Raw genomic sequence first — 22,786 nt, forward strand, 5'->3', positions numbered from 1 at the left:
TACCATTTTCATAATGTTTTCCTTTAAGGCATTACATGCCGTAAATTTTATACCGGTGTTCCATAACCATTCCCAGTCAGCTGACATAATATTGTGTCCAACATCCTGAGCCCACTTAATCATTGCCGATTTAACTGTTTCATCCTGTGTATTCCATTTCAACAACAAGTTGTACATTCTAGATAAATTCTTAGTGTTGGGTTCTAACAGTTCAGTTTCTAATTTTGATTTTTCCACCTGGAAACCGACTTTCCTGTCCTGTTTAAAAAATTCCATTATTTGGCGGTATTGGAACCAATTTTCTACTTTATACTTCAATTTCTCCTGACTTTGTAGTTTAAACTTATCTCCATCCTGTTCTAAAATTTCCCAATACTTCGGCCATCCGACCTCCATATTGAGTTTCTTCACTGCTTTAGCCTCCACTGGCGACACCCATCTAGGGGTTTTGTTTTCCAATAGATCTTTATATCTTATCCAAACATTAAACAATGCTTTTCTGACAATGTGATTTTTAAAGGCACTGTTAACTTTACCATACCAAAGATATGCATGCCAACCAAAAGTGTTATTGAAACCTTCCAGATCCAAGATGTCCGTGTTCTCGAGGAGCATCCATTCTTTGAGCCAGCAAAAAGCTGCTGCCTCATAGTACAATTTTAGGTCCGGCAGGGCAAAACCCCCTCTTTCCTTAACGTCTGTCAATATTTTAAATTTAATTCGGGGCTTTTTGCCCTGCCAGACAAATTTCGAGATATCTTTGTGCCACCTCTTAAAACATTCCATCTTATCAATAATCTGCAAGGTCTGAAACAAAAATAACATTCTAGGCAATACATTCATTTTAATTACTGCAATTCGGCCTAACATTGACAGTTTCAAATTTGACCATATTTCTAAGTCTTTTTTAATTTCTGACCAGCATTTTTCATAGTTGTCCTTATACAAATTCTGATTCTTAGATGTTAAATAAACCCCTAGGTATTTAACCTTCTTGACCACAGTCAAACCTGTTTCCTTTAAATGGAGATTTTTATTCCCATCTAGATAGGTGTACTGAACTTGAAATTGTTTTGATATATTTTTAATTGTTTAACTGCTTTGGGATCTTTTGTGGGAGGCAATTCATAAATGAGACAAATAAAATGCCTTCTTTCTTGAAGCCTATCAGAGATTCTTAAGTTTACAGTAAAACTGGCTATCTGATAAGCAGCACACACAGATTTGTCACTTGTGTCTTCAGTCCTGTATCAATGGACATGCTGCCAATTGCTTTGACAGAAGGAATTTGCATTTGGAATCATATTGATAGCAAACCTGGTGTTCCAAAAGTTAAAGAAAATATTCAACTTTTTCTCTCCAAATTCCAGAGACACCAAACGTCCAAACCTTTATTGTAATACAGCATAAATACCTCTCAATTCACATATTTCATTTGAAAATTCAGTTTTCTTTAGCATTTATGCAACCAACCTCAAATGCTATATATGAAGGTAAATATAACATCTAGATCAAAAGGAGGGGGGTCTTTTAAAATCACCTAAGTGACTGCCAACACAAGGGCTTACTCGGTCACTTATGAGATATACAAATCAGATTTGAAATATATGTTATCTAGGTCACTCAATCCAATCTTTGTCAGAGGAAAAGAACCATTTTTTACCATTCTAAGTTTATACATGATCCACTTGTAATGATTAGCATATATTATGCCCAAGAACATTTGTTCTGATTATGTTACATTCTAAAGACATAAGACTAAAGTGTGAGGGACTTAGAAAGAGAAGTAGAAGTGAGAGGGATCCCAAGTTTAAAGAGAAGGTTATTGAAGACAGGCCTTGATAAGAGCTTCCCTACTGATAACATTCTTCACAACAACCTGTACAACATCTGTCACCAGATGTCCAGCTGCCAGACAATGAATGTCATAACAGTAGAGCAATGGATGCCCTAGGTGATGTCAAGATGTCCTCTGAAAGGATTTCAATTATCACAATTTGACCCCCTATTATCAATTTCATCCGAACTTCAAACATCCGTATTTTCATAGATAACAGCCCATTTCCACCCACTATTTAATAACCCATGTCATGATACATCTTTTAAGATGGAGGCAAAATATACTGTGCTGCATACTGTGAAATTTAACACCAGGCATTAAAAAAAGGCATTCAGCTTACTATAAAATTCTAATTACAACAATGGACAATCCTGAAGTACACTCACGTTTTCATTCACGGTGGGCAGTTCATTCACTGTGGGCAGCGGAGTTCTAGTGGACATTTTCATCCACTTGCACTGAAGCACCGTTTGCAATGGCAAAATCCAGCTAACGTATGGTGTATACAGATATAGAAAATCCTAACACCCTCCCCCCCTCCGAATATATATATATATATATATGTATATGTATATGTATATATATATATTTACAAAAAAAATCGCATTTTTACTGCATGATAGTGGTTAAGAAGCACCACCATCAAGGGTGGGGGTGGGTGGGAAAAGAAGGGGAGTGTGGGGAGGGAAATCCGGTTTGCTTCCCCCTTCTCCACCACGACCCCCGTTTCTCATCTATATTCCAGTCTGAGAATGGAGCATTGTATCCTCCCGGGAGTCTTCAGGGATCATCCTACAGACCAGATTAGGATCCTTCGAAGGCGGCGGCGGCGGCGGATTAAAGAAGACGGGGATTCTCACGGAGCACAAAAAAGAGGGGTGGGGGAGAAAGAGAAGTGTGTGCCTGGGTTAGGGGGGGCAGGGAGGGAGACAAGGAGAGACCAGAGCCGCTTCTGAGGAGGGGGGGGGACGGGGCTGCGGGCGAGCAAGGGCGGGGGGTGTTTCGGGGCGCTGCAGAGACGGAGTCCAAGTGAGACAGGGGGGGATAAACCGGAGTCGGGGAAGATGAACCCCCTCTCAGAGCTGCCCAGAGGAGGCTTCTGTCCGCCTCAAAGGACCCCAAGACCCGCTTCACCGGCCCTCGGCGCTCATGCCTTTCGCCCCCCGCCCCGACTCCTCCTCCTCCTCCTCCAGAGAAAGTCCCGGTTCCTCCTGCCGCCGCTATGCTAACAAGAGCGGGCCCTCCTTCCTCAGCCTGAGGGGTCTGGCGCCGAGCCTTCCCTTCTCCGACAACACCGAGCGCGGAGGAGACCCGCCGCCACCTCCACCGCCACCGAGCGGGCTTCCTCCTTCCTCCCCACCACCCAGCCCGCTTCAGCCACAAGCAACAGCAGCAGCAGCAGCGCCGCCGCTCCCGGATGATCCAAGATGGCCGCCCGGCTTCCTCTGCTCCGGCGTGAACCGGAAGAGACCACCCCCTGCACGGAGAGAGGCCGCGGCTCCTAATGCTGGGGCTGCGGGGAGAGAGGCAGGGAGACTGTGGAAGAGGGCGCAGGCGCAGGCGCGCGTGCTGCGTTTCCCAGCCCTCCCCTCCTCCCTTGTTGCTAAGGTCCCCTGGAAGGAAGGGAGGGGGAGGAGCTTTGATTTGGGCGCGCGCTCTGGCTTTCTCGCGGGGGGGGGGCGCCGTGAGGTGGGGGGAGGGGTATTCTCGCCTCAGAATATATTATTATTATTATTGTTGTTGTTGTTGTTGTTGTTGTTGTTGTTGTTTAAAATTGTATACCACTTTTTATCCTGGAAGCTGGGTTATCGCCTCAGAAGATTGTTAATATTATTATTTATTAAAATTGTATACCACTGTTTATCCGAAGATCACAGGGGTGGAAGTGGAGTTAGCGCCTCAGAAGATTATTAATATTATTATGTATTAAAATTGTATACCACTGTTTATCCGAAGATTACAGGGGTGGAAGCAGAGTTATCGCCTCAGAGGATTATTAATATTATTATTTATTAGATTTGTATACCACGATTTATTCAAAGATCACAGGGCTGGAAGCTGGGTTAGTGCCTCAGAAGATTATTATTTATTAAATTTGTGTGCCACCCTCCATCCAAAGATCAGAAGGCTGGAAGCTGGGTTGGTGTGGTGCCTCAGAAGATTGTTATTATATTATTATTAGATACACTCCCAACTTTTCTCTGTTGAAAATAGGGACATCCCATTCCATAAGCATAATTTGACTATTTATACCTCACACATCTGAGCAGCTTCCAACATATTAAAAACATACTAAAACATTAAGCATTAAAAAACCAAAAACTTCCCTATACAGGATTGCCTTCATACAGCTTGCGGGTCAGATAACTCCATACCCTCCAACATTTATCCAACAGGGAGAAAATAGGGACATCCTAAGGAAAAGCAGGATATTCTGGGGTCAAATCAGAAACCAGGACGGCTTCTGTAAATCAGGGACATCCCTGGAAAATAGGGACACTTGGAGGATCTGTTCTTGCCTCAGAAGATTATTATTATTAATCAAAGATAGGACTGGAGGCTGGGTTATCACCTCACAAGATTATTAATAATCTTATTTATTAAACGTGCATACCACCCGTCATCCGAAGATCAAAGGGATGGAAGCTGGGTAAGCACCTCAGAACATTATTATTATTATTTATTAAATTTGTATACCACCTTCCATCCGAAGACCACAACACAGATGACAACATAAAAATACAAAATGAGAACACAAAATACATAAGAAAATAAAAACAAACCCATAACCCTCCTCTGACAAACACATTTAAAGGGCCACAGAATGATAATCAGCCAAAGGCCTGGTTATAGGGAAATGTTTCTGATAGGCTGCTGAGGAAGAGCATCTATTTTTGTATTTTCATATTTGAACCGCCCTGTGATCCTCAGAATGGAAATTTAATAGATGGCAATAATAGTGAAGAGTCTGCCCTCCTTTCACACACAGCTAATAATATATTATACCTCCCAGCAGTAGTCATACATATTGATGATAATAATAAAAGAAATCCATTTCCTCTCAGAGTAGGGCATGCTTAAAGTGTGGGGTTGTCGCAGTCAAGAAAAAGAAAGGCTTGCTTGTGGCACCTCAAAACCAAATTCCCTAAATCAGATTTATTCTGGCAAAAGCTTTTGTGGTCTGGAGCAGAGCTTCTGCCTGGCATGCAAAAGGTTCAGTCCCCAGTGGTATCTCCAGGTAGAGGCTGGGAGGAACCCCTGTGTGAAATCCTGGAGAGCTGCTGCCAGTCAGTGTAGGCAATACTGAGCTAGATAGACTAATGGTCTGACCTGGTGCAAGGCAGATTCTCTTATGTTCCAATGTGTAAGAAGCATAGCTGTCAACCTTCCCCTTTTTTTTGCAGGAAATTCCCTTATTCCAGCGCTGTTTCCCGCTGCTTCCCGCTGCTATCCCGGATTGTTAGATATCCCGTAGACTGTCCCCGGAAAAGCTGAGGTTGCTGATCCCTTATTTTTGAGGCTGCTGGTCCCTTATTTTCAAATCTGAAAGTTGACAGCTATGGTAAGAAGCTGGCTGATGTCGAAGAAGCTGTGGCACCTCCCGAACCAGTGGTGTTCAATATTTATATAAATGACTTGGATGTCACATGAAATACAGAGCAAGATTGTTTTTCCGCTGCTCCAGAGAGTAGTACCTGAACCAATGGGTTCAAATTACAAGACAGGAGATTCCAACCAAACATAAGGAAGAAGTTTCTGACCACCTAGAAGCTGGTGGACTCTTCTTCACTGGAAGTTTTTAAACAGAGTTTGGATGGCCACCTTCTAGTGATTTTTTTAGCTGTGGTTCCTGAATTGTAGGGGGTTGGGCTAGATGAGCCTTGGGGTCTCTTTCATCTCTACAATTCTATGAAGTCTACAGATATGTCCACGGGCAAGAAGGTCCTGCATGTATATATAAATGTGGTATATAAAGACACAAAGACACACACACACATGCCACTATGCAAATATGTGAGTGATTCTAGGAACTGAAATACCTGCTAAAAGTGGTCTTTGAATTAGCCCTTAGGGAACTTGAGTGTTCTTTCACTTCCCCCTTTCATTTAACCTTGACAGTTGCAAAGCTGATATTGGCATTTGTCTTAACACACCATGGAAGTATTTTTTGAAAGCATCCTGTCTGAATTTTCCAAAACACTATGTCATGGTTTTTGTACAGTTTGCTATGTGAGCATCTTCCTTAATGAAGAAAGCCTTTCAGGGCTATGAGCTATTGAGCCACCCCACCTGCTTGAGGTGGGCTTTAAAGGAGCAATTTATCAGCTGGAAGGTAGCTAGTGAATGAGAAATAATACTGCATTTTTCAGTTACCTGGCAAGAAAGCAACAACGTGGGAGAACTGGGCTTCAGTAATATGTTCTTTTTGATAAACACTAGCACTATGTGTCTATCAGATGGGTGAGTGCTCCTCCACTATTTTTTTTTTATCATAATGAAATTTACTTGGGGAAAGGCTGTCCTTGGAAGTTCCTACTGCTTAGGGAAGCGGGAACATGAAGGTTAGGATTTAAGGTCTGAGAGAGCCTCTTGTCTGAAATTCTGGAGAGTCACTGCAAGTCGGTGTGCACTACTCTTCCCCAACCTGGTGCCCTCCACTGGCTGTGGACTACATGTCCTATTAGCCTCAGCCAGCCATACCTGTGTAGCCTGATGGGATGTGTAGTCCAAAACATCTGAAGAATGCCAAGTTAGGGAAGACTGGTGAAGGCAATACTGATTTAGATGGTTTAATAATCATTAAAGCAGCTTACTGCCCCACCATGGCACTATTTGCAGGATTTGATTTGATTTGCTTCATTGTATTTCTGTGCTGCTTTTCATTCAAATGAATCCCAAAGCGGCTTGCAAACAATAAATAACAATAACATGATAGAACATCACAAATACAGCGTAAATCATAATTAACAGATCATCAGTAAAACAACTACAATCCATAGAACACTGTTGACAAAGCGACAGCAAAAAAATAAGCTAAGCATCACAACTAAAGCAAAAGTCATATTATATGATTAACAAATCAATAGTGGAGGTGGGCATGATAGAGATATTTAAATTTCTGCATGGTGTGGACGAAGTGAATAGAATATTCCTTCCTCTGACATAATACTATACCTCAGGGATCATCTCAAAAAATCTGTTGGCAGTAGATTTAGAACAAAAAAGTAAGGATTTCACATCATGCACAATTCCTTTATAGAATTCACTGCCACAAGCTATGGTGATGTGTACCAGCCTAGGTGGCTTTAAGAGAGGATTAGACAAATTAACACACAATAAGGCTGTTTGACCATGGTGGGTTCAGCCACAAGTATGAGCTGCTGGAGGTCAGCAGTGGCAGTGGTCAGTTGCCTTTAGCTGCAGCGACTGGGCTTCCTGGAGGTATCTATAGGGCAATTATCAGAAATGCTGGACTAAATGGGGGACAATGCAGCTGGTCTCATCTTAGAACGGCTGTAGCTCAGTGGTAGAGCATCTATATTGGGTACAGAAGGTCACAGGTTCGGTCTCAGGTAAGGCTAGGACCGGGAGAGATGCCCACCTGAAACCCTGGAAAGCCATTCCCAGCCAGTGTGGCCCATATTGGGCAAAATGAGCCAATGGTTTGACTTGGTATAAGGCTTCTGATGCCAGTTCAGATTTTACCCATACGAAGGAAAGTTCTAGTCATAGCAGACCTCTTGAAATTAATGGACCTATTTCAGTTACACCCATTAATTTCAACGGGTCTACTCTAAGTATGACTTACATTGGATACAACCCAAAGTTCATACCGGTTTTTCATGTGGCAGACTACCTGAAAGTTTGGGACCTGGGAAAACCTGGCAAGTGTAGATAACAAACAGGCAGGGCAAGTGATTTTGTTCCAGAAAAAAATCTGGAAAAACCTGCACACTATGCATTTGTCATCTAGTTTTGCTGCATGTTCAAACTCTGGCAGTGTTCTTTGGCTTCTAGGCTCACATGGTGAGGGAAAGAAAGATAAATGAAAATGATCTGTAGGGAATAATTTCCATTTGACTTTCTTTCCTCACCATGAGACTCTAACATATAGCATATGAGCACTGCCCTGTCTAGATATATTGTTTTTCAACTCCACAAAACAGCCCTTTATTATGCAAATAATTTTGCAATTCTACTCTATCTTTATCCTCACAGTATCTGGTGCTTTCATGGGAAACTGAAAACACCTTTTCTTTGAACCTGTTGTTTGTATGAACACATGAATATTGTTAAAGGGTGCAAAACAGGCATTTGAAAATAGAATACACAATCTAATTAATTTGTCTTCAGCTTTTTCAAAGCTAGTGTTCACTTTTAACCTCCACCTGCAGTATGGCACCCTTTGTTAATTGCTTTTGATATCTGCCGAGTTGCCTTGTGCCTGTAGATGCAAAGGGAAGGACATTGGGCCCTATTCAACAGCCAGAGCAATATGTGTTACTGGGAGGTTTCATCTCCTTCATCTTATATCAGGAAGAATATATTACTTGCTTGCTTATCTTAAATACTTTAATCCCACCATTTATTTACTTATTTGGGGGTCTATGGGGTGTTTTGGGACAGGTAGTACTTCAGGTGGGGGACATGTCATGCTCCTTCCAGGGTAGGTTGTCCACCTTTCGTCTCCACTCTGCACTCAGCTCTTACCTGAAGCTCCTAGAAGCTGCCAACATGCAACAATGGCCATACCCCAGGAAATGGCTTCAACTGACTGGCTAAACCAGGTGAGGGTAGTCGATGGGTCTCAAACCCTCGGTGAGTGAGGTACTTCCCCTGCATATAAAGATGGGCTCCGGCAGCTTGAGCTGACGAGACCAATCATGGGTCCAAAGGTCAAGAAGACAGTTTCTGCTCCTACCATAGAGGGAAGTGAAAGGCAGGTGGGGCTCATCGAACTGGGAAGGTATCCCATCTAGGAGAAGTAAAGTTCATTAGGATGGAGTATGATAATGTGTTTTTGGGTGGTATTCAACTCAGTTTTACTCATAATACACCTACTGAACATTGAACTCTTTGCAATGTTAATTTCAGTGGGTCTGCTATGAGTAAAACTTAGTTGACTATCATCCTTTGTGTTTCTCCTTCTCTTTTCTCCATTTCTCTCTTCTTCTGTTCTTAAAAAAGAAGCTTTAGCAACAGCTACAGGCAAAAACATTCCTGAACTAGGCTTTTGAGTTTGTGGGAGTGGGTAGGGGAAGCGGTGTTATTGGTTTCTTTTGTTCTTCTTTTATTGTGCATTTTGTGTTTTTTCTTCTTGTACTTTTAACCAAATCTTATGCTGGGTTTGTACATTGAGGGTGTCTCCAGATTATGGCTATTAGTTCGAAAGCCCGTCAAAGTGCAAGTAGATAAATAGGTACCGCTCCGGCGGGAAGGTAAACGGTGTTTCCATGCGCTGCTCTGGTTTTGCCAGAAGCGGCTTAGTCATGCTGGCCACATGAGCCAGAAAAACTGTCTGTGGACAAACGTCGGCTCCCTTGGCCAGTAAAGCGAGATGAGCGCCACAACCCTAGAGTCGTTTGCGACTGGACTTAACAGTCAGGGGTCCTTTACCTTTACCTTTTACCATCACATCCTGGCAAATTCAGGATGTCCAATTAAAGTTGACTTGGAACTTTTGCACAACAAATCAGGGGGTTGGACTAGATGACCCCTAGTGGTACCTTCCAACTCTATCATTCTGATTCTACTTGAATTGACTTTCCCCAAATAGGACTTCTTGTGATAAGGAAAGTGATGGGCAGATTCACTGGAAAGCTGGGATAACATTTGATTGAGGCAACATTGTCTAACTTCTATGAAAACAAGTGGGATAAATTACATCATCTAGCCTCCAACAAGCCGTTCAAAACCTTTTAAGAACTTCCCCAGTGTACATCTGCATTGGAATTATTTGAACGGATCTGCTTTAGAGCAAACATGCATAGAGGACTGTGCTGTGTTTTTTTGTTGCTAGCAGCCTCAGCTGACAGCCGTAAGCACATTTATGGTAGGAAAGGAAGGGGTCATATTTCCAGCTGAATGTGCTTAGGACTGGGCTATAAGTTTAACATGCTTTACGTTTAGTGTACTATAAATCTGCAAACACTTGTAATTTGTGAAGCAAAAGCTGCTAAGGGCAGAAGATCAAACTTCCCCCGGTATTCTTTCTTTGAAGCCAGTGCAGTGATGCTAATAATTAAATTTTGCCCAACATGTTTTAAAACCAACAAGCTTGTTTTATAGAAGCCTTCTATTCATATCTCAGCACGTCCCCCGTGGAGATTCATCTCCTTTAGGATGCTTTGCCTTCTGAGTCAGGCATGTAACTGTTCCACCTACACTGTATTTCCTGTGCGGTTAATATTGAATCAAAGACTCCATTCACAGGGATGGGAAAGGAAAATAGATGACTCCAGTCCGTGTGATGTTTTCAAGTGCAAATTAATAATGGATGGACCTGAACATTAGCAGGAAGGAACCAATTCTGCGGCAGCAAGAGAGACAACCTGAGCTGTTCTGTATGTTGCTTTGTAGTAGCAGGTGTTGGCACCCATCTGTCTTGGGAGACAATGGAGGAGTGCGCCTTTAGAGGTGAAGTCAAAGCGTTGGAGAGTTACAGCACCTGCTGGGGCTGTAGAGACAGATGCGGGAGAGACATGTTTAGTTGCAGCTGGGGTAGATGAAGGCATCCTGTTGGGCTGCTTCAGATGCACCATGGCGTTTCTCCCAGTGGTCATTCCTCCTCTGGTCACTGCTGCGGATGCACAACCTGACTGTCTGTCTCCAGGCATTGCAGTCGTTTGCAAGGGATTCCCACACAGCAGGATTGATATTGCCAGCCTTCATGTCATGCTTGCAGACTTATTTGTAGCACAGAGTTGGTCTGCTAACTGGCCTGGTGCCTGAAGCCAGCTCCCCATAGAGCACATCCTTGAGATCCTTCCATCTTCTGTTCTGTGGACATGACCAAGCCAGCATAGGTGTTGCTGAGCCAGGAGTGCAGACATGTCGGCTTGGAAAAGCACATCTTTGTCTGAAGCTCTGGTTGTAGTAACAGAACAGTGGTCTAATACTTAGAGGATAATCTCCAGTGTTAGTCATCATTGGGGTAGATGCACTTAAAGGAGTTGAGTAACTACGCCTATCATTGGCTATCACCATAGTATTAACATTAAAAAAAATTAAAACATTGAAAACAAACAAACTATAAAATATCTCTTAGAGTCCCCATACAAGTTGAAATATACTCGGAACCCAGTGCATAACACAAGTAATAAACAAGACCATCAAAATCAACCATTTGCATGCTCTTCTGAATGAAATGAATCCCATCGAGCTCAACTGAGTTTACTCCCAAATAATGTGAGCACAGATTATAACTCATTTATCTATTAGCTGAGATTACTTTAGTTAGATGACAGCTCTGAAGTTCACTTATAGAACTTGGATCCTTTGTCTTTAGTGAGACAAGCAAAAGTCAGGGCAGCTGAGTATGTAAGAGCTGGGCTAGAAGCAGGAAGAAGACAGCGTGTGAAAACCATACCTGATTTCTGCTTGATTATGTGACTATGGGACTTGATTATGTGACTATGGCTGTGACTGTGGGAGAATCAAGACCTCTTTGGGCTAAATGCTGTGAGGCCCTTTATCATAGACTCTGGTTGTATTTATGATTGTTGTTGTTGTTGTTTAGTTGTTTAGTCATGTCCGACTCTTCGTGACCCCATGGACCAGAGCACGCCAGGCACTCCTGTCTTCCACTGCCTCCAGCAGTTTGGTCAAACTCATGCTGGTAGCTTCGAGAACACTGTCCAGCCATCTCGTCCTCTGTCGTCCCCTTCTCCTTGTGCCCTCCATCTTTCCCAACATCATTGTATTTATCCATCTTTGTATTTATGATAGCCATCTTCAAATATCTGAAGGGCTGTCACATGGAAGATGGAGCAAGCTTGTTTTCTCCTGCTCCTAGAGGGTAGGACTTGGACCAATGGCTTCAAGTTCAGGAAAGGAGATTGCGACTAAACTTCAGGAAGAACTTTCTGACAGTAAAGGCTGTTCAACAGTGGAATGGTCTCTCTCAGGAGGTGGTGGACTCTACTTCCTTGGAGGTTTTTATGCAGAGGTTAGATGGCCATCTCTTGTGGATGCTTTAGCTGAGATTCCTGCATTGCAGGGAGTTGAACTAGATGACGCTTCCAACTCTACAATCCTATGATTCTATATGTGTAAATAAACCATATAAAGGCACCACAGTCCCTGCTGTGCCTCATTTCCAAAAGGAGACATGGAGCCTGCATAAGCTCCTGGAACCTCTCACTGCTCAGAGATTGGTGTGCAACAGTATTTTGCAGCACCCACAACCATGTTTTAGATTTCAAAATGTCTCCCCAGGCCCCCCCAAACCTGAGGAGCCCTGTTAGGGTTGCCATATTTCAAAAAGTAAAAACCAGGACACCCTGAAAGTTGATTATTAATTTTTTTTTGCAGCCCTACCTGTTATGGATGGACAAAGGAGAGTGAAAACATGAAAGTATTGTTCAATCAAACGAGCCTCCAGAAACCGAATGGTCAGGTCCCTGTCTTCCCTAAAAAGGAACAGGTAATGTTTTCTGGAAATGTTATAGTTTATTATGCTTCATCGACTGTCGTCTGACGTATTTAGTCTTTAAATATTTTATGGCAGCAAGTTATAGCAGCAAAGGAAAAATGAGAAGAAAGACTTGTGCATCTGTCAAAACAAGGAAAATGGAAAATAATGCAGGGAAGAATAGCTGTGTTTTTCAAAGACACAAAAAAGGAATAGAATATTAAGTACTATTTATACCAGACAGACCGGTGGAAGACATAATGTGCCCACATGCTAGAAGGTATGTGTGGTTAAAATGAGGGAATATTCATGCAGCTTTGGATCATTATGGTATTGACTTTCTAATTACTTAAGCATGTAGAAGACAGCTTTCCTGCTCTACCATAATATTCTATTGTCAGAATGCAATTAAAAGTTGACTTTTATTTGTTTGCATAGCATTTATATGTTTTTCTGTGCATCATACCTTTCAGTGAATTCCCCTGTAACGTTCCTAACTGCAAAAGCCAATCTTCATTTTTTAAATTTTTTTAAAAGGATGTTTGTTTCACTAGGGCAACTGAGCACTTTAATCTACAGCACAAACCCAAATTTCCAGTACTGTATGTGTTTGAATCTGTCCCTGGACAGCTGTGCTTTGAAAAATTGAGAAAAATCTGAATAACAATATACCCTTCAATATTACTCTGATGAAAATAGGGACGTCCTGTTTAATGATGATGTGGATGATTCTATGCTGCCCATCTGCCTGTGTTGCCCCAGGAAAATATTAAAAACACAATAAAACCTCAAACATTAAAAGCATAATCAGTGGCGTAGCGTGGGGGGTGCAGGGGGCCCCGGCTGCACCGGGTGCAACACCTGGGGGTTAGGGGGCGCAAATCCACGGGTTAGGGGGTGAAAATCCATGGGTTAGGGGGCACAAATTACTTGCCTTGCCCCGGGTGCTGACAACCCACGCTACGCCACTGAGCATAATTTTATAAACCTTGATTATGTCCTTCCTCAGTCCCCTTTCCTTTCTCTATATTAAAAAGCCGCAAATGTTGGAGGAGTGGTGTTCCACCCATCTGGTCATTTTGGTTTCCCTTTGCCAAATCCAAAATATACCACTGTCAGAGTGTCACCTGCCAGGGCCACAGCTCTTATGTGACCTTACTGAAGGCATAGCAGCTGAGGACCCGATTTAAACATGAAGGCAGTCATGGGGAACACTACATGGGTGAGCAATTTTAGCTTCCCTGGTAAAATCTTTAAAACAGAAAGGCTTTGCAGAGCTCTGAGGAGTTTCTTTGCTGTTCACACCTCTCTGCCTGGTTCTTTCAAAAAAACTCTGGCAATTGTCTGCCCACATCTCTTTATGGTTACATAAAACCCTGAGTTGTATGTGGCCCTCCTCACACTTCTCATGCTACCTCTTCTGTTCCATGGTCCACGGTTCTAAAATAAAATCATTTTCTCCTTGGCTTGAAAATAGATGCCTCTGTGTCAATCGACCTATCTTTTCCCCCACTTGATTGCACAACTGCTGCAAGGAATGGCTTGCAGTAACAAGGTGTGTGACTCACAAAGGGAAAGTGTACTTATAGAATTAACATAATTATTTAGCATATATTTTGGCTGACAGATAACAGGAGTCCTAACAAGAAAAGGCAACCTTAGGAGAAAAAAAATAACAAGCTCAACAGCAGAGCGAGAGATGCCCTAATTTGGTTCATGTAACAGAGTCGGTTGACAAATTGTGCAGCAATGACAAACCTAGACAGCATCTTAAAAAGCAGAGACATCACCTTGCCAACAAAGGTCCGTATAGTTAAAGCTATGGTTTCCCCAGTAGTGATGTATGGAAGTGAGAGCTGGACCAGAAAGAAGGCTGATCGCCGAAGAATTGATGCTTTTGAATTACGATGCTGGAGGAGACTCTTGAGAGTCCCATGGACTGCAAGAAGATCAAACCGATCCATTCTGAAGGAAATCAGCAGTGAATGCTCACTGGAAGGACAGATTGTGAAGCTGAGGCTCCAATACTTTGGCCACCTCATGAGAAGAGAAGACTCCCTGGAAAGGACCCTGATGTTGGGAAAGATTGAGGGCACAAGGAGAAGGGGACGACAGAGGACGAGATGGTTGGACAGTGTTCTCGAAGCTACCAGCATGGGTTTGACCAAACTCCGGGAGGCAGTGGAAGACCGGAGTGCTTGGCGTGCTCTGGTCCATGGGGTCACGAAGAGTCAGACACAACTAAACGACTAAACAACAACAACAGAATCGGTTCTGCCTAGGTACCATTAAAAGAGAATTTGAGAGAAAGACGAAGCATCTTGAGACAGGAAAGGTTAAGGGAGAGATTGTTCTTATGTTTTCAGATCTGCTGAATGTCAATGCATAAAAGTGGTGTTGTAGAACAAACAGGAAAAACCTGTAGGGAAATGCTTTCCCACCCCTCCAATATGCCTCCTTTATTTAATAACAATAAAACGTTCTTTCTGCTCTCCTTGTCCTGAGGTCCTAAAGCAACCCTGAGGTTACTGTTATCGTCATCCACCTGCAAAATAAATAAATAAATAAACAATCACAATTCCAGTGATAAGAATCATATAATCGTAGAGTTGGAAGGGACCTCGAGAGTCATCTAGTCCAACCTCTTGCAATGCAGGAATCTCAGCGAAAGCATCCAGGACAGAGGTCCATCTAACCTCTCCTTAACTTGGAACTTTTTTCAGTTTATTTTGTTTGCACTTCAACTGGGCATTCGTAAGGCAGTTTACGAATTATAAAATAAATCCTGTGCTTGTGACGCAAACTCAAAGCAACCCAAACCATTAAAATAAGCAACAGTAAGATCAGTACAGTGGTGCCTTGGGTTACATACGCTTCAGGTTACATACGCTTCAGGTTACACACTCCACTAACCCAGAAATAGTACTTCAAGTTAAGAACTTTGTTTCAGGATGAGAACAGAAATTGTGCTCCGGCAGCACGGCAGCAGCAGGAGGTCCCATTAGCTAAAGTGGTGCTTCAGGTTAAGAACAGTTTCAGGTTAAGAACGGACCTCCGGAACGAACTAAGTACTTAACCCAAGGTACCACTGTATTGCAAATCATCATAATAAAAACCGAATCTGCAATGGAGGGTGGGGTGGAGGGGGAACCATGTTATGTACTGAAGTTCTCACCCTGGGCCGGCAGGGGGATACTGTAGATAGTTATGCAAATGAAGGATCGAAAGTGACGTTCAGTGATTGGATAGTTTGTATGCAAATGAAGGATCGAAAGTGACGTTCAGTGATTGGATAGTTTTAGAAAATGGCAACAGTTACATTGTTCTGGAGCTCTATATAAGCAGGCTGACTGAGCTCCTCAGTTAGTTCTGTTCCAGCTTACAAATAAAGAGCTGCTTTGGAAGAATTGCTGTGTCGTCTGATATGTTCGCCCACAATGGAGGGTGGGGTGGGGGGTGGGATTCAGTGTGGCTGTTCCACTGCCGCAACACACTTCTGCTTGCACAGGGGTCAGCAACCTTTTTCAGCTGTGGGCCGGTCCACAGTCCCTCAGACCATGTGGGGGGCCGGACTAAATTTTGAAAAAAAATATGAATGAATTCCTATGCCCCACAAATAACTGAGAGATGCATTTTAAATAGAAGCACACATTCTACTCATGTAGAAACATCAGGTCCCACAAATAACCCAGAGATGCATTTTAAATAAAAGGACACATTCTACTCATGTAAAAACACGCTGATTCCTGGTCGGTCCGTGGGCCGGATTTAGAAGGCGATTGGGCCGCATCTGGCCCCCAGGCCTTAGGTTGCCTACCCCTGTGCTTGCACAATGGAACTTCCCTTTCCTCTCCTCTGCCGCCTCTTTCACACCCTCAAAATCTGCCCCAGAGGGTTGGTAGAACCTTCTGAACCTTTTGGGTGTGTGGGAAAAGCGAGTCCCATTCCATGGCTCCCTGGTATGCCTGTCCTGTTTCTGATGCCACCCATATTTGGAATAATCTTCAAAGGGATGCATATATGTAAAATCCATGGGCCGTGGGTCCACACTGTGCAGTCAATATCCTGGGAATGGAGTATGCGATTTGGGCCTTTGGACTTGAGATGCGTACACGTTTTCAAACATGCATATGTGTCCGGTGACATCAGACATGAGGCATTTGCATCCAGTCACACCCACCTCGCACATTTAAGAGGCACGACTTCCCCCAAAGAACTATGGGAACTGTAGTATACCCCCATAGAGCTATTTTCAGCACCCTTAACAAACTACAATTCTCAGGGTTACGGGGGGGGGGGGGAGGAAGCCATGGCTTTAAATATGTGCTGGTGTGCTTTAAATGTGCCGTGTGGGTGCGAAAGGAGATAGGTGTACACTTGATGAAAATAGGAATGTCCCATTTAATAATAATAATAATAATAATCTTTTAAAAACTTCGCTATAAAGGCCTGCTTTCAGATGTCTTCTAAAGGTTGTATAGTTACTTATTTCCTTGGCTCAGGAGTCTCAGAATTCCATACCCTCCAACATTTGTCTGATGAAAATAGGGACGTCCTTAGGAAAAGCGGGACGTTGCGAGATCAAATCAGAAACTGGGATGGCTTCTTTTTTTTCTTTTCTTTTTTTTTGAAATTGCATTTTATTTATTTGTTAACATGCTTATATTATATCGATAAACGTTGTCATATTACATTACCGGACTTACTATAATTTCCAACATGTATACAAAAATTATATACAAATTTTATATACAGTGGTACCTCAGGTTACATATGCCTCAGGTTACAGACGCTTCAGGTTACAGACTCCGCTAACCCAGAAATATTACCTCGGGTTAAGAACTTTGCTTCAGGATGAGAACAGAAACCATGCTCCAGCGGTGCAGCGGCAGCAGGAGGCCCCATTAGCTAAAGTGGTGCTTCAGGTTAAGAACAGTTTCAGGTTAAGAATGGACCTCGGGAACAAATTATGTACTTAACCCGAGGTACCACTGTACCTAGAAAGAAAATGAAAGAAAGAAAGAAAGAAAGAAAGAAAGAAAGAAAGAAAGAAAGAAAAAACAAATTCCCTCAAAAATCTTATACATACCAACACACTAGACTTCCTGTTTTTCCCGTTGTATATTCCTTTTTTACAAATGAATGTACTCTTATTATTGTATATTTCTTTACATATTATCTAATACATTCCTATATCAATATGTGTTAATCTTATTTCTCAACTCAGTCTCACTCCAACGTCAATGAAATGCTAGCATAGATAGCAAACCTTAACTGTATTTTTGAACACATGTTTTATATCTATCCCACTTTTCCATAATTTTTTGTTTTGAATTGCCTCTCAGGGTATTTGTTAACTGAGCCATTTCAGCAAATTCTTGTAGCTTGTAATGCCAGTCCATTATTGTCGGGGCTTCTTGTTCCTTCCACCCCTTTACCACCAAAGTCCGAGCTGCGGCCGTTGCACATAAGAATACCTTACTAAAGGCCTTCGGGATGTCCCTGCCAACAATGCTTAATAGAAATGCCTCTGGTCTTTTTAAAAAAGTTATTCCAAACATTTTTTTCAACTCCTCGTAAATTAAGCCCCAGAACACTTTGATCTTTCTACATGTCTACCACATATGATACATGGGAGTAGAAACCGGGAAAGCTTCTGTCCATCCAGAACTATCTCTGGAAAATAGGGACACTTGAATAATAATAAAATTATATTATTGTATTATTATTTATTAAAATTATTAATTAAAACCCCGCCCATCTGGTTGGGTTTCCCCAGCTACTCTGGGCGGCTTACAACATTTATAAAACATCAAACGTTTCAAAGTTCCTGATACAGGGCTGCCTTCTAAATGTCTTCTAAAAGTCATGTAGTCCTTTATCTCCTTGACATCTGAAAGGAGGGCATTCCACAGGGAGGGTCTGTGACAAGCTGTTTCTTATATAAAAGCCTTGTCCCCCCACCCTCACCCCCACGAGGAAAAATGTCAAATATATGACCTTCCCTCCACAGACTGAAATGGCACAGGTTTGAGTAGATCATGAGGAGCACTTTAGGACTTTGCTTCAACTTGGGAGTTGCAATGCCAGAAGCTTGCATTTGCTTTGTAGCTTTTACATGATCTTCTGAAATGAGGCAGCCAAGTGTCTGTCTCAGCACAGATTGTCTTGCTGGCAGCTACAAGTGCCTGCGGATTCAGAGCCTCCCCTTCGCTGCTGTGGAGCTAATCTTAACTTAGGGCATTAGCGTCAACAGGTGCCTTCAAGGGAAGAGGGATGAGGGGATATTGGTACAGCTGGAGCAAGTATTTATAGTTGCTGTATTTTTATTTTTTTAAAAAAACAACAGCTTATAGATCATATCTCTGTTAATACAGTGGTACCTCGGGTTACATACGCTTCAGGTTACAGACTCTGTTAACCCAGAAATAGTGCTTCAGGTTAAGAACTTTGCTTCAGGATGAGAACAGAAATTGTCCCCCAGCAGCACGGCACCAGCAGGAGGCCCCATTAGCTAAAGTGGTGCTTCAGGTTAAGAACAGTTTCAGGTTAAGAATGGACCTCCGAAACGAATTAAGTACTTAACCTGAGGTACCACTGTATATGTAACACAATCAGGAAACTCCCCCTTCACTTTTCTCGATTCTATATCGATGGAGGATTTCCCCTGGAATCTTCCTGCGACCACAAAACTGTGCTAAAAATAAACGTTTTCCTCTCAATGTGCGGCGAAATATGTGCAGATCTTTCTGCAAAATGCTCAGGCGACACTTGCACACCCGCAACAATGACTCCTAGCGTGGAGCTGCCCTTGGCTTTTTCTCATGGGGATTAGCAGGCCTGTCCATTTTTCATTTAAACCTGCAGGTCTGCGCGAATGTTTTGGGTCGGAATCTGCTCTGTACCAAAACAGCTTAGTCTTACTGTTTAATCTTAAGCAACAAGCAACATCTAATTACACTTGGCTTTGGCTATTGTACGAGTCCCTGGGGGTTGTTTGGCATCCACACAGCTGTTCGCAGCACCAGAATAGGCTCATGGATTGGTGGGCAGGTGTCTTGGGGTCCCATCAAGGACTCGGTCTGGATGCCCTGTAGGTTACGTTTTAAGATCAGGCCTCCCAGCTGCCTGTACTCAGGGTGCACTGAGTTTAAAGAGCTGTTCTTTCGCATGAAAGATGGCAACATAGAAACAGGGCCAACTCCAGGTTAGAAAAGGCCTTCGGCAAAATGTCCTGTGCTTTTCCCTATTTAATTCACTCCCCAAACCCTGTTTATACCACCCTCCATCCTTTTTCTTGAATTTCAGGGCAGCGTACAAGCAATCATCGTAACAAAAAGACCATATACAATACAATCCCATACCATAAAGCGCTGTGCTTTAAACCATCCAGCCTCGATTGCAAGGTCAGCAGTTCACATCTGCATGACGGGGTGAGATCCCGTTGCTCTGTCCCAGCTCCCAAACCCTCCAAGTGTCTCTATTTTCCAAGGACATCCCTGATTTAGAGAAGCTGTCCTGGTTTCTGATTTGATCCCGGAATGTCCACATTTTCCTTAAAGGTAAAGGGACCCCTGACCATTAGGTCCAGTCGTGGCCGACTCTGGGGTTGCGGTGCTCAGCTCGCTTTATTGGCCAGGGGAGCTGGCGTACAGCTTCTGGGTCATGTGGCCAGCATGACTAAGCCACTTCTGGTGAACCAGAGCAGTGCACGGAAATGCCGTTTACCTTCCTGCCGGAGCGGTACCTATTTATCTACTTGTACTTTGATGTGCTTTCGAACTGCTAGGTTGGCAGGAGCAGGGACCGAACAACGGGAGCTCACCCCGTCGTGGAGATTCGAACCGCCGACCTTCTGATTGGCAAGCCCTAGGCTCTGTGGTTTAACCCACAGCACCACCCGCGTCCCCAATTTTGGGGATGTCCCTATTTTTATTGGATAAATGTTGGAGTGTATGGAGCTATCTTACCCCCAAGCTGTCTGAAAGCAATCCTGTATAGGAATGGGTTTTTTTTAAATGTTTAATGTTTTATTATGTTTTTATATATGTTGGAAGCTGCCCAGAGAGGCTGGGGCAACCCAGTAAGGTGTCGGGTATAAACAGTCAAATTATCCTTATGGAATGGGATGTCCCTATGGAATGGGATGTCCCTATTTTCATCAGAGAAATGATGGCGGGTACGAGCTTCTGCCAACCTAGCAGTTCGAAAGCATACCAGTACAGGTAGATAAAGCAGTACCACTGCGGTGGGAAGGTAAATGCCACGCTCTGCTACTCGTCACAGTGTCCTGTTGCATCAGAAGCGGTTTAGTCATGCTGGTCACATGACCCGGAAAACTGTCTGTGGACAAACCCTGGCTCACTCAGCCTGAAAGCGGAGAGGAGTACTGCCCTCCAAAGCCGAATTTGACTGGATTTAACCTCCAGAGGTCTTTTACCTTTTACCTTTACAATACAATAAACTGCACAATACAATACCATATACAACGAAATACATTCTGTAAAGAATATCAGGATCTGTGAAATATAATAACGGGATTTGATTTCACTTCTTAATCTTTGTTGCCTCACTAGGTATTTCCTAGGCAAAGCTGGGATTTTACTGTTGCTGGTTATTAAATTGTTTTCTGTTGCATGTTTTGCATGCATATTGTTTTACCCTGCTGATATTGTTTCAGCTGCTGCGCCTCTAATTCTTTAAGGTATTATTCTTTCCAGCTGCATTTGTGTGTCTTTCATATTTATTTATTTTAATTTAGAGTTTGAACAGGGCACACCTGGTATCCCTGAAAGTTGGTTTTTAAAATATTGAAAATGAACTTTTTTTATTATTATCTGCCCACATGAACCAAACTGGACTCTGTAGGCATTATCTGACGTCCTTCTAAGCATGCCCTCTCCAAGAGAGGTGCAAAGGGTGACAACATGAGAAAGGGCCTTTTCAGTGGTGGCTCCTCATTTGTTCAACGTTCTCCCCAGGGAAGCACACCTGGTGCCATTGCTGGTTGGTTTTAGGTTAAAACATTCTTTATCCATTCTTCTTTAATTGGGCAGGTAATTAGACATGCTAGTGACCTTTGCTGTGGTGTGGGCAGGGCTTGCTCCTTTTAAATACATTGCCAGAAGAGCATTTTTTAAAATTTAATCTTAATGCCTTTGGTATTTTATTTGACTGTGCAAGTCGCTTTGAGGCCCTTGAATGGCAAGGTGAGACTTATAAATGCAATAAATGTATCTGAAACCAACGTGCTTGCTGAGCCAAGGGATTTCTTGGGGAAGGCTGTTGGCCCCCACACTGCAAGTTGACACAAGGCTTCTGCCTCTTGCTATTGGGGGGGGGGGGGAGGTTTGCTATTAGCTGTGCAGCAGCAGCTGCTAACGGGGCAGGCTGTTAATTAGAAGCACATGAGGGCAACTCCAGCACTGTAAACAGTGTCCCTCAGAAAGGAGAAAATGCTATTTCTGGCAGGCAGGAGCTGAACCTTATAGTTAAAACCGTGCAATTATCCTAGGATGTTGCAAATGTCACTATTTGGAGGAGAAGAAGAAAACCCGAGTTCAACAACCCGCAGCTGACAGGAGAATGAAGGGGGTGACTCTTAAACAAACTGCAGTAGCAATAATATCTGTACAGAATTATTCTGATATATATATATATTGCAATTGCACATCCTTTGAAGGGTTGAATAGTAGAACTCTGGCGGGATTTTTGTGTGGCTTTTTGTCTGGATTGTCTCAGTTGGTTAGAGCCTGGTGCTGATCACACCGAGGTCACAAGTTCAATCCCCGTATGGGACAGCTGCATTTTCCTGCATTGCTGGGGGTTGGACTAGATGACCCCCAGGGTCCCTTCCAGCTCTACAATTCTATGGGGCGATGAGGGAGCAAAGAGCAGAAAGTGCATAGAAGTCCCCAAGCATTTAAGCCTTTCGCAGGAATCACCTCTATTTTTAGAGGGGGGGAGTCACATAAGAAGAGCCCTGTTGGATTAGGTAATGGGTAGGCAAACTAGTCCCATCACCTCCTGGCAAATAGAAGGGGAAGAAATGGAGGCAGTGAGAGATTTTACTTTCTTGGGCTTCATGATCACTGCAGATGGTGACAGCAGCCATGAAATTAAAACACGCCTGCTTCTTGGGAGAAAAGTGATGACAAACCTAAACAGCATCTTAAAAAGCAGAGATATCACCTTGCCAACAAAGGTCCGTATAGTAAAAGCTATGGTTTTCCCAGTAGTGATGTATGGAAGTGAGAGCTGGACCATAAAGAAGGCTGATCTCCGAAGAATTGATGCTTTTGAATTATGGTGCT

The 22,786-nt window shown here is 43.0% G+C and overlaps 1 protein-coding gene and 1 long non-coding RNA gene across 9 annotated transcripts in view; one reads left to right on the forward strand and one right to left on the reverse strand.

Annotated features, from left to right (window-relative positions):
• MARK3 (microtubule affinity regulating kinase 3) overlaps positions 1–3,300 on the reverse strand; it is a 70,022-nt gene extending 66,722 nt beyond the window's left edge. For 4 of the 8 annotated variants that reach the window (XM_083517947.1, XM_083517941.1, XM_083517943.1 and 1 more), the window contains exon 1: positions 2,227–3,299. In XM_083517947.1, the coding sequence (XP_083374073.1) occupies positions 2,227–2,289 (63 nt within the window). In that variant the 5' untranslated portion in view covers positions 2,290–3,299. Of the gene's footprint in view, positions 1–2,226 lie in introns of all 8 variants that reach the window. The other 4 variants (XM_083517944.1, XM_083517946.1, XM_083517945.1 and 1 more) reach the window with 3 other exon arrangements.
• A 5,878-nt stretch (positions 3,301–9,178) lies between these two features.
• LOC310686078 lies at positions 9,179–15,880 on the forward strand. Its single transcript, XR_014515709.1, has 2 exons — positions 9,179–12,485; positions 14,311–15,880. It is a non-coding gene; the product is annotated as an uncharacterized lncRNA (long non-coding RNA).
• Positions 15,881–22,786: the final 6,906 nt, after the last annotated feature.

Source organism: Podarcis liolepis (assembly GCF_965112155.1).
Source record: "Podarcis liolepis genome assembly, chromosome: 1".
Taxonomy (NCBI): domain Eukaryota; kingdom Metazoa; phylum Chordata; class Lepidosauria; order Squamata; family Lacertidae; genus Podarcis; species Podarcis liolepis.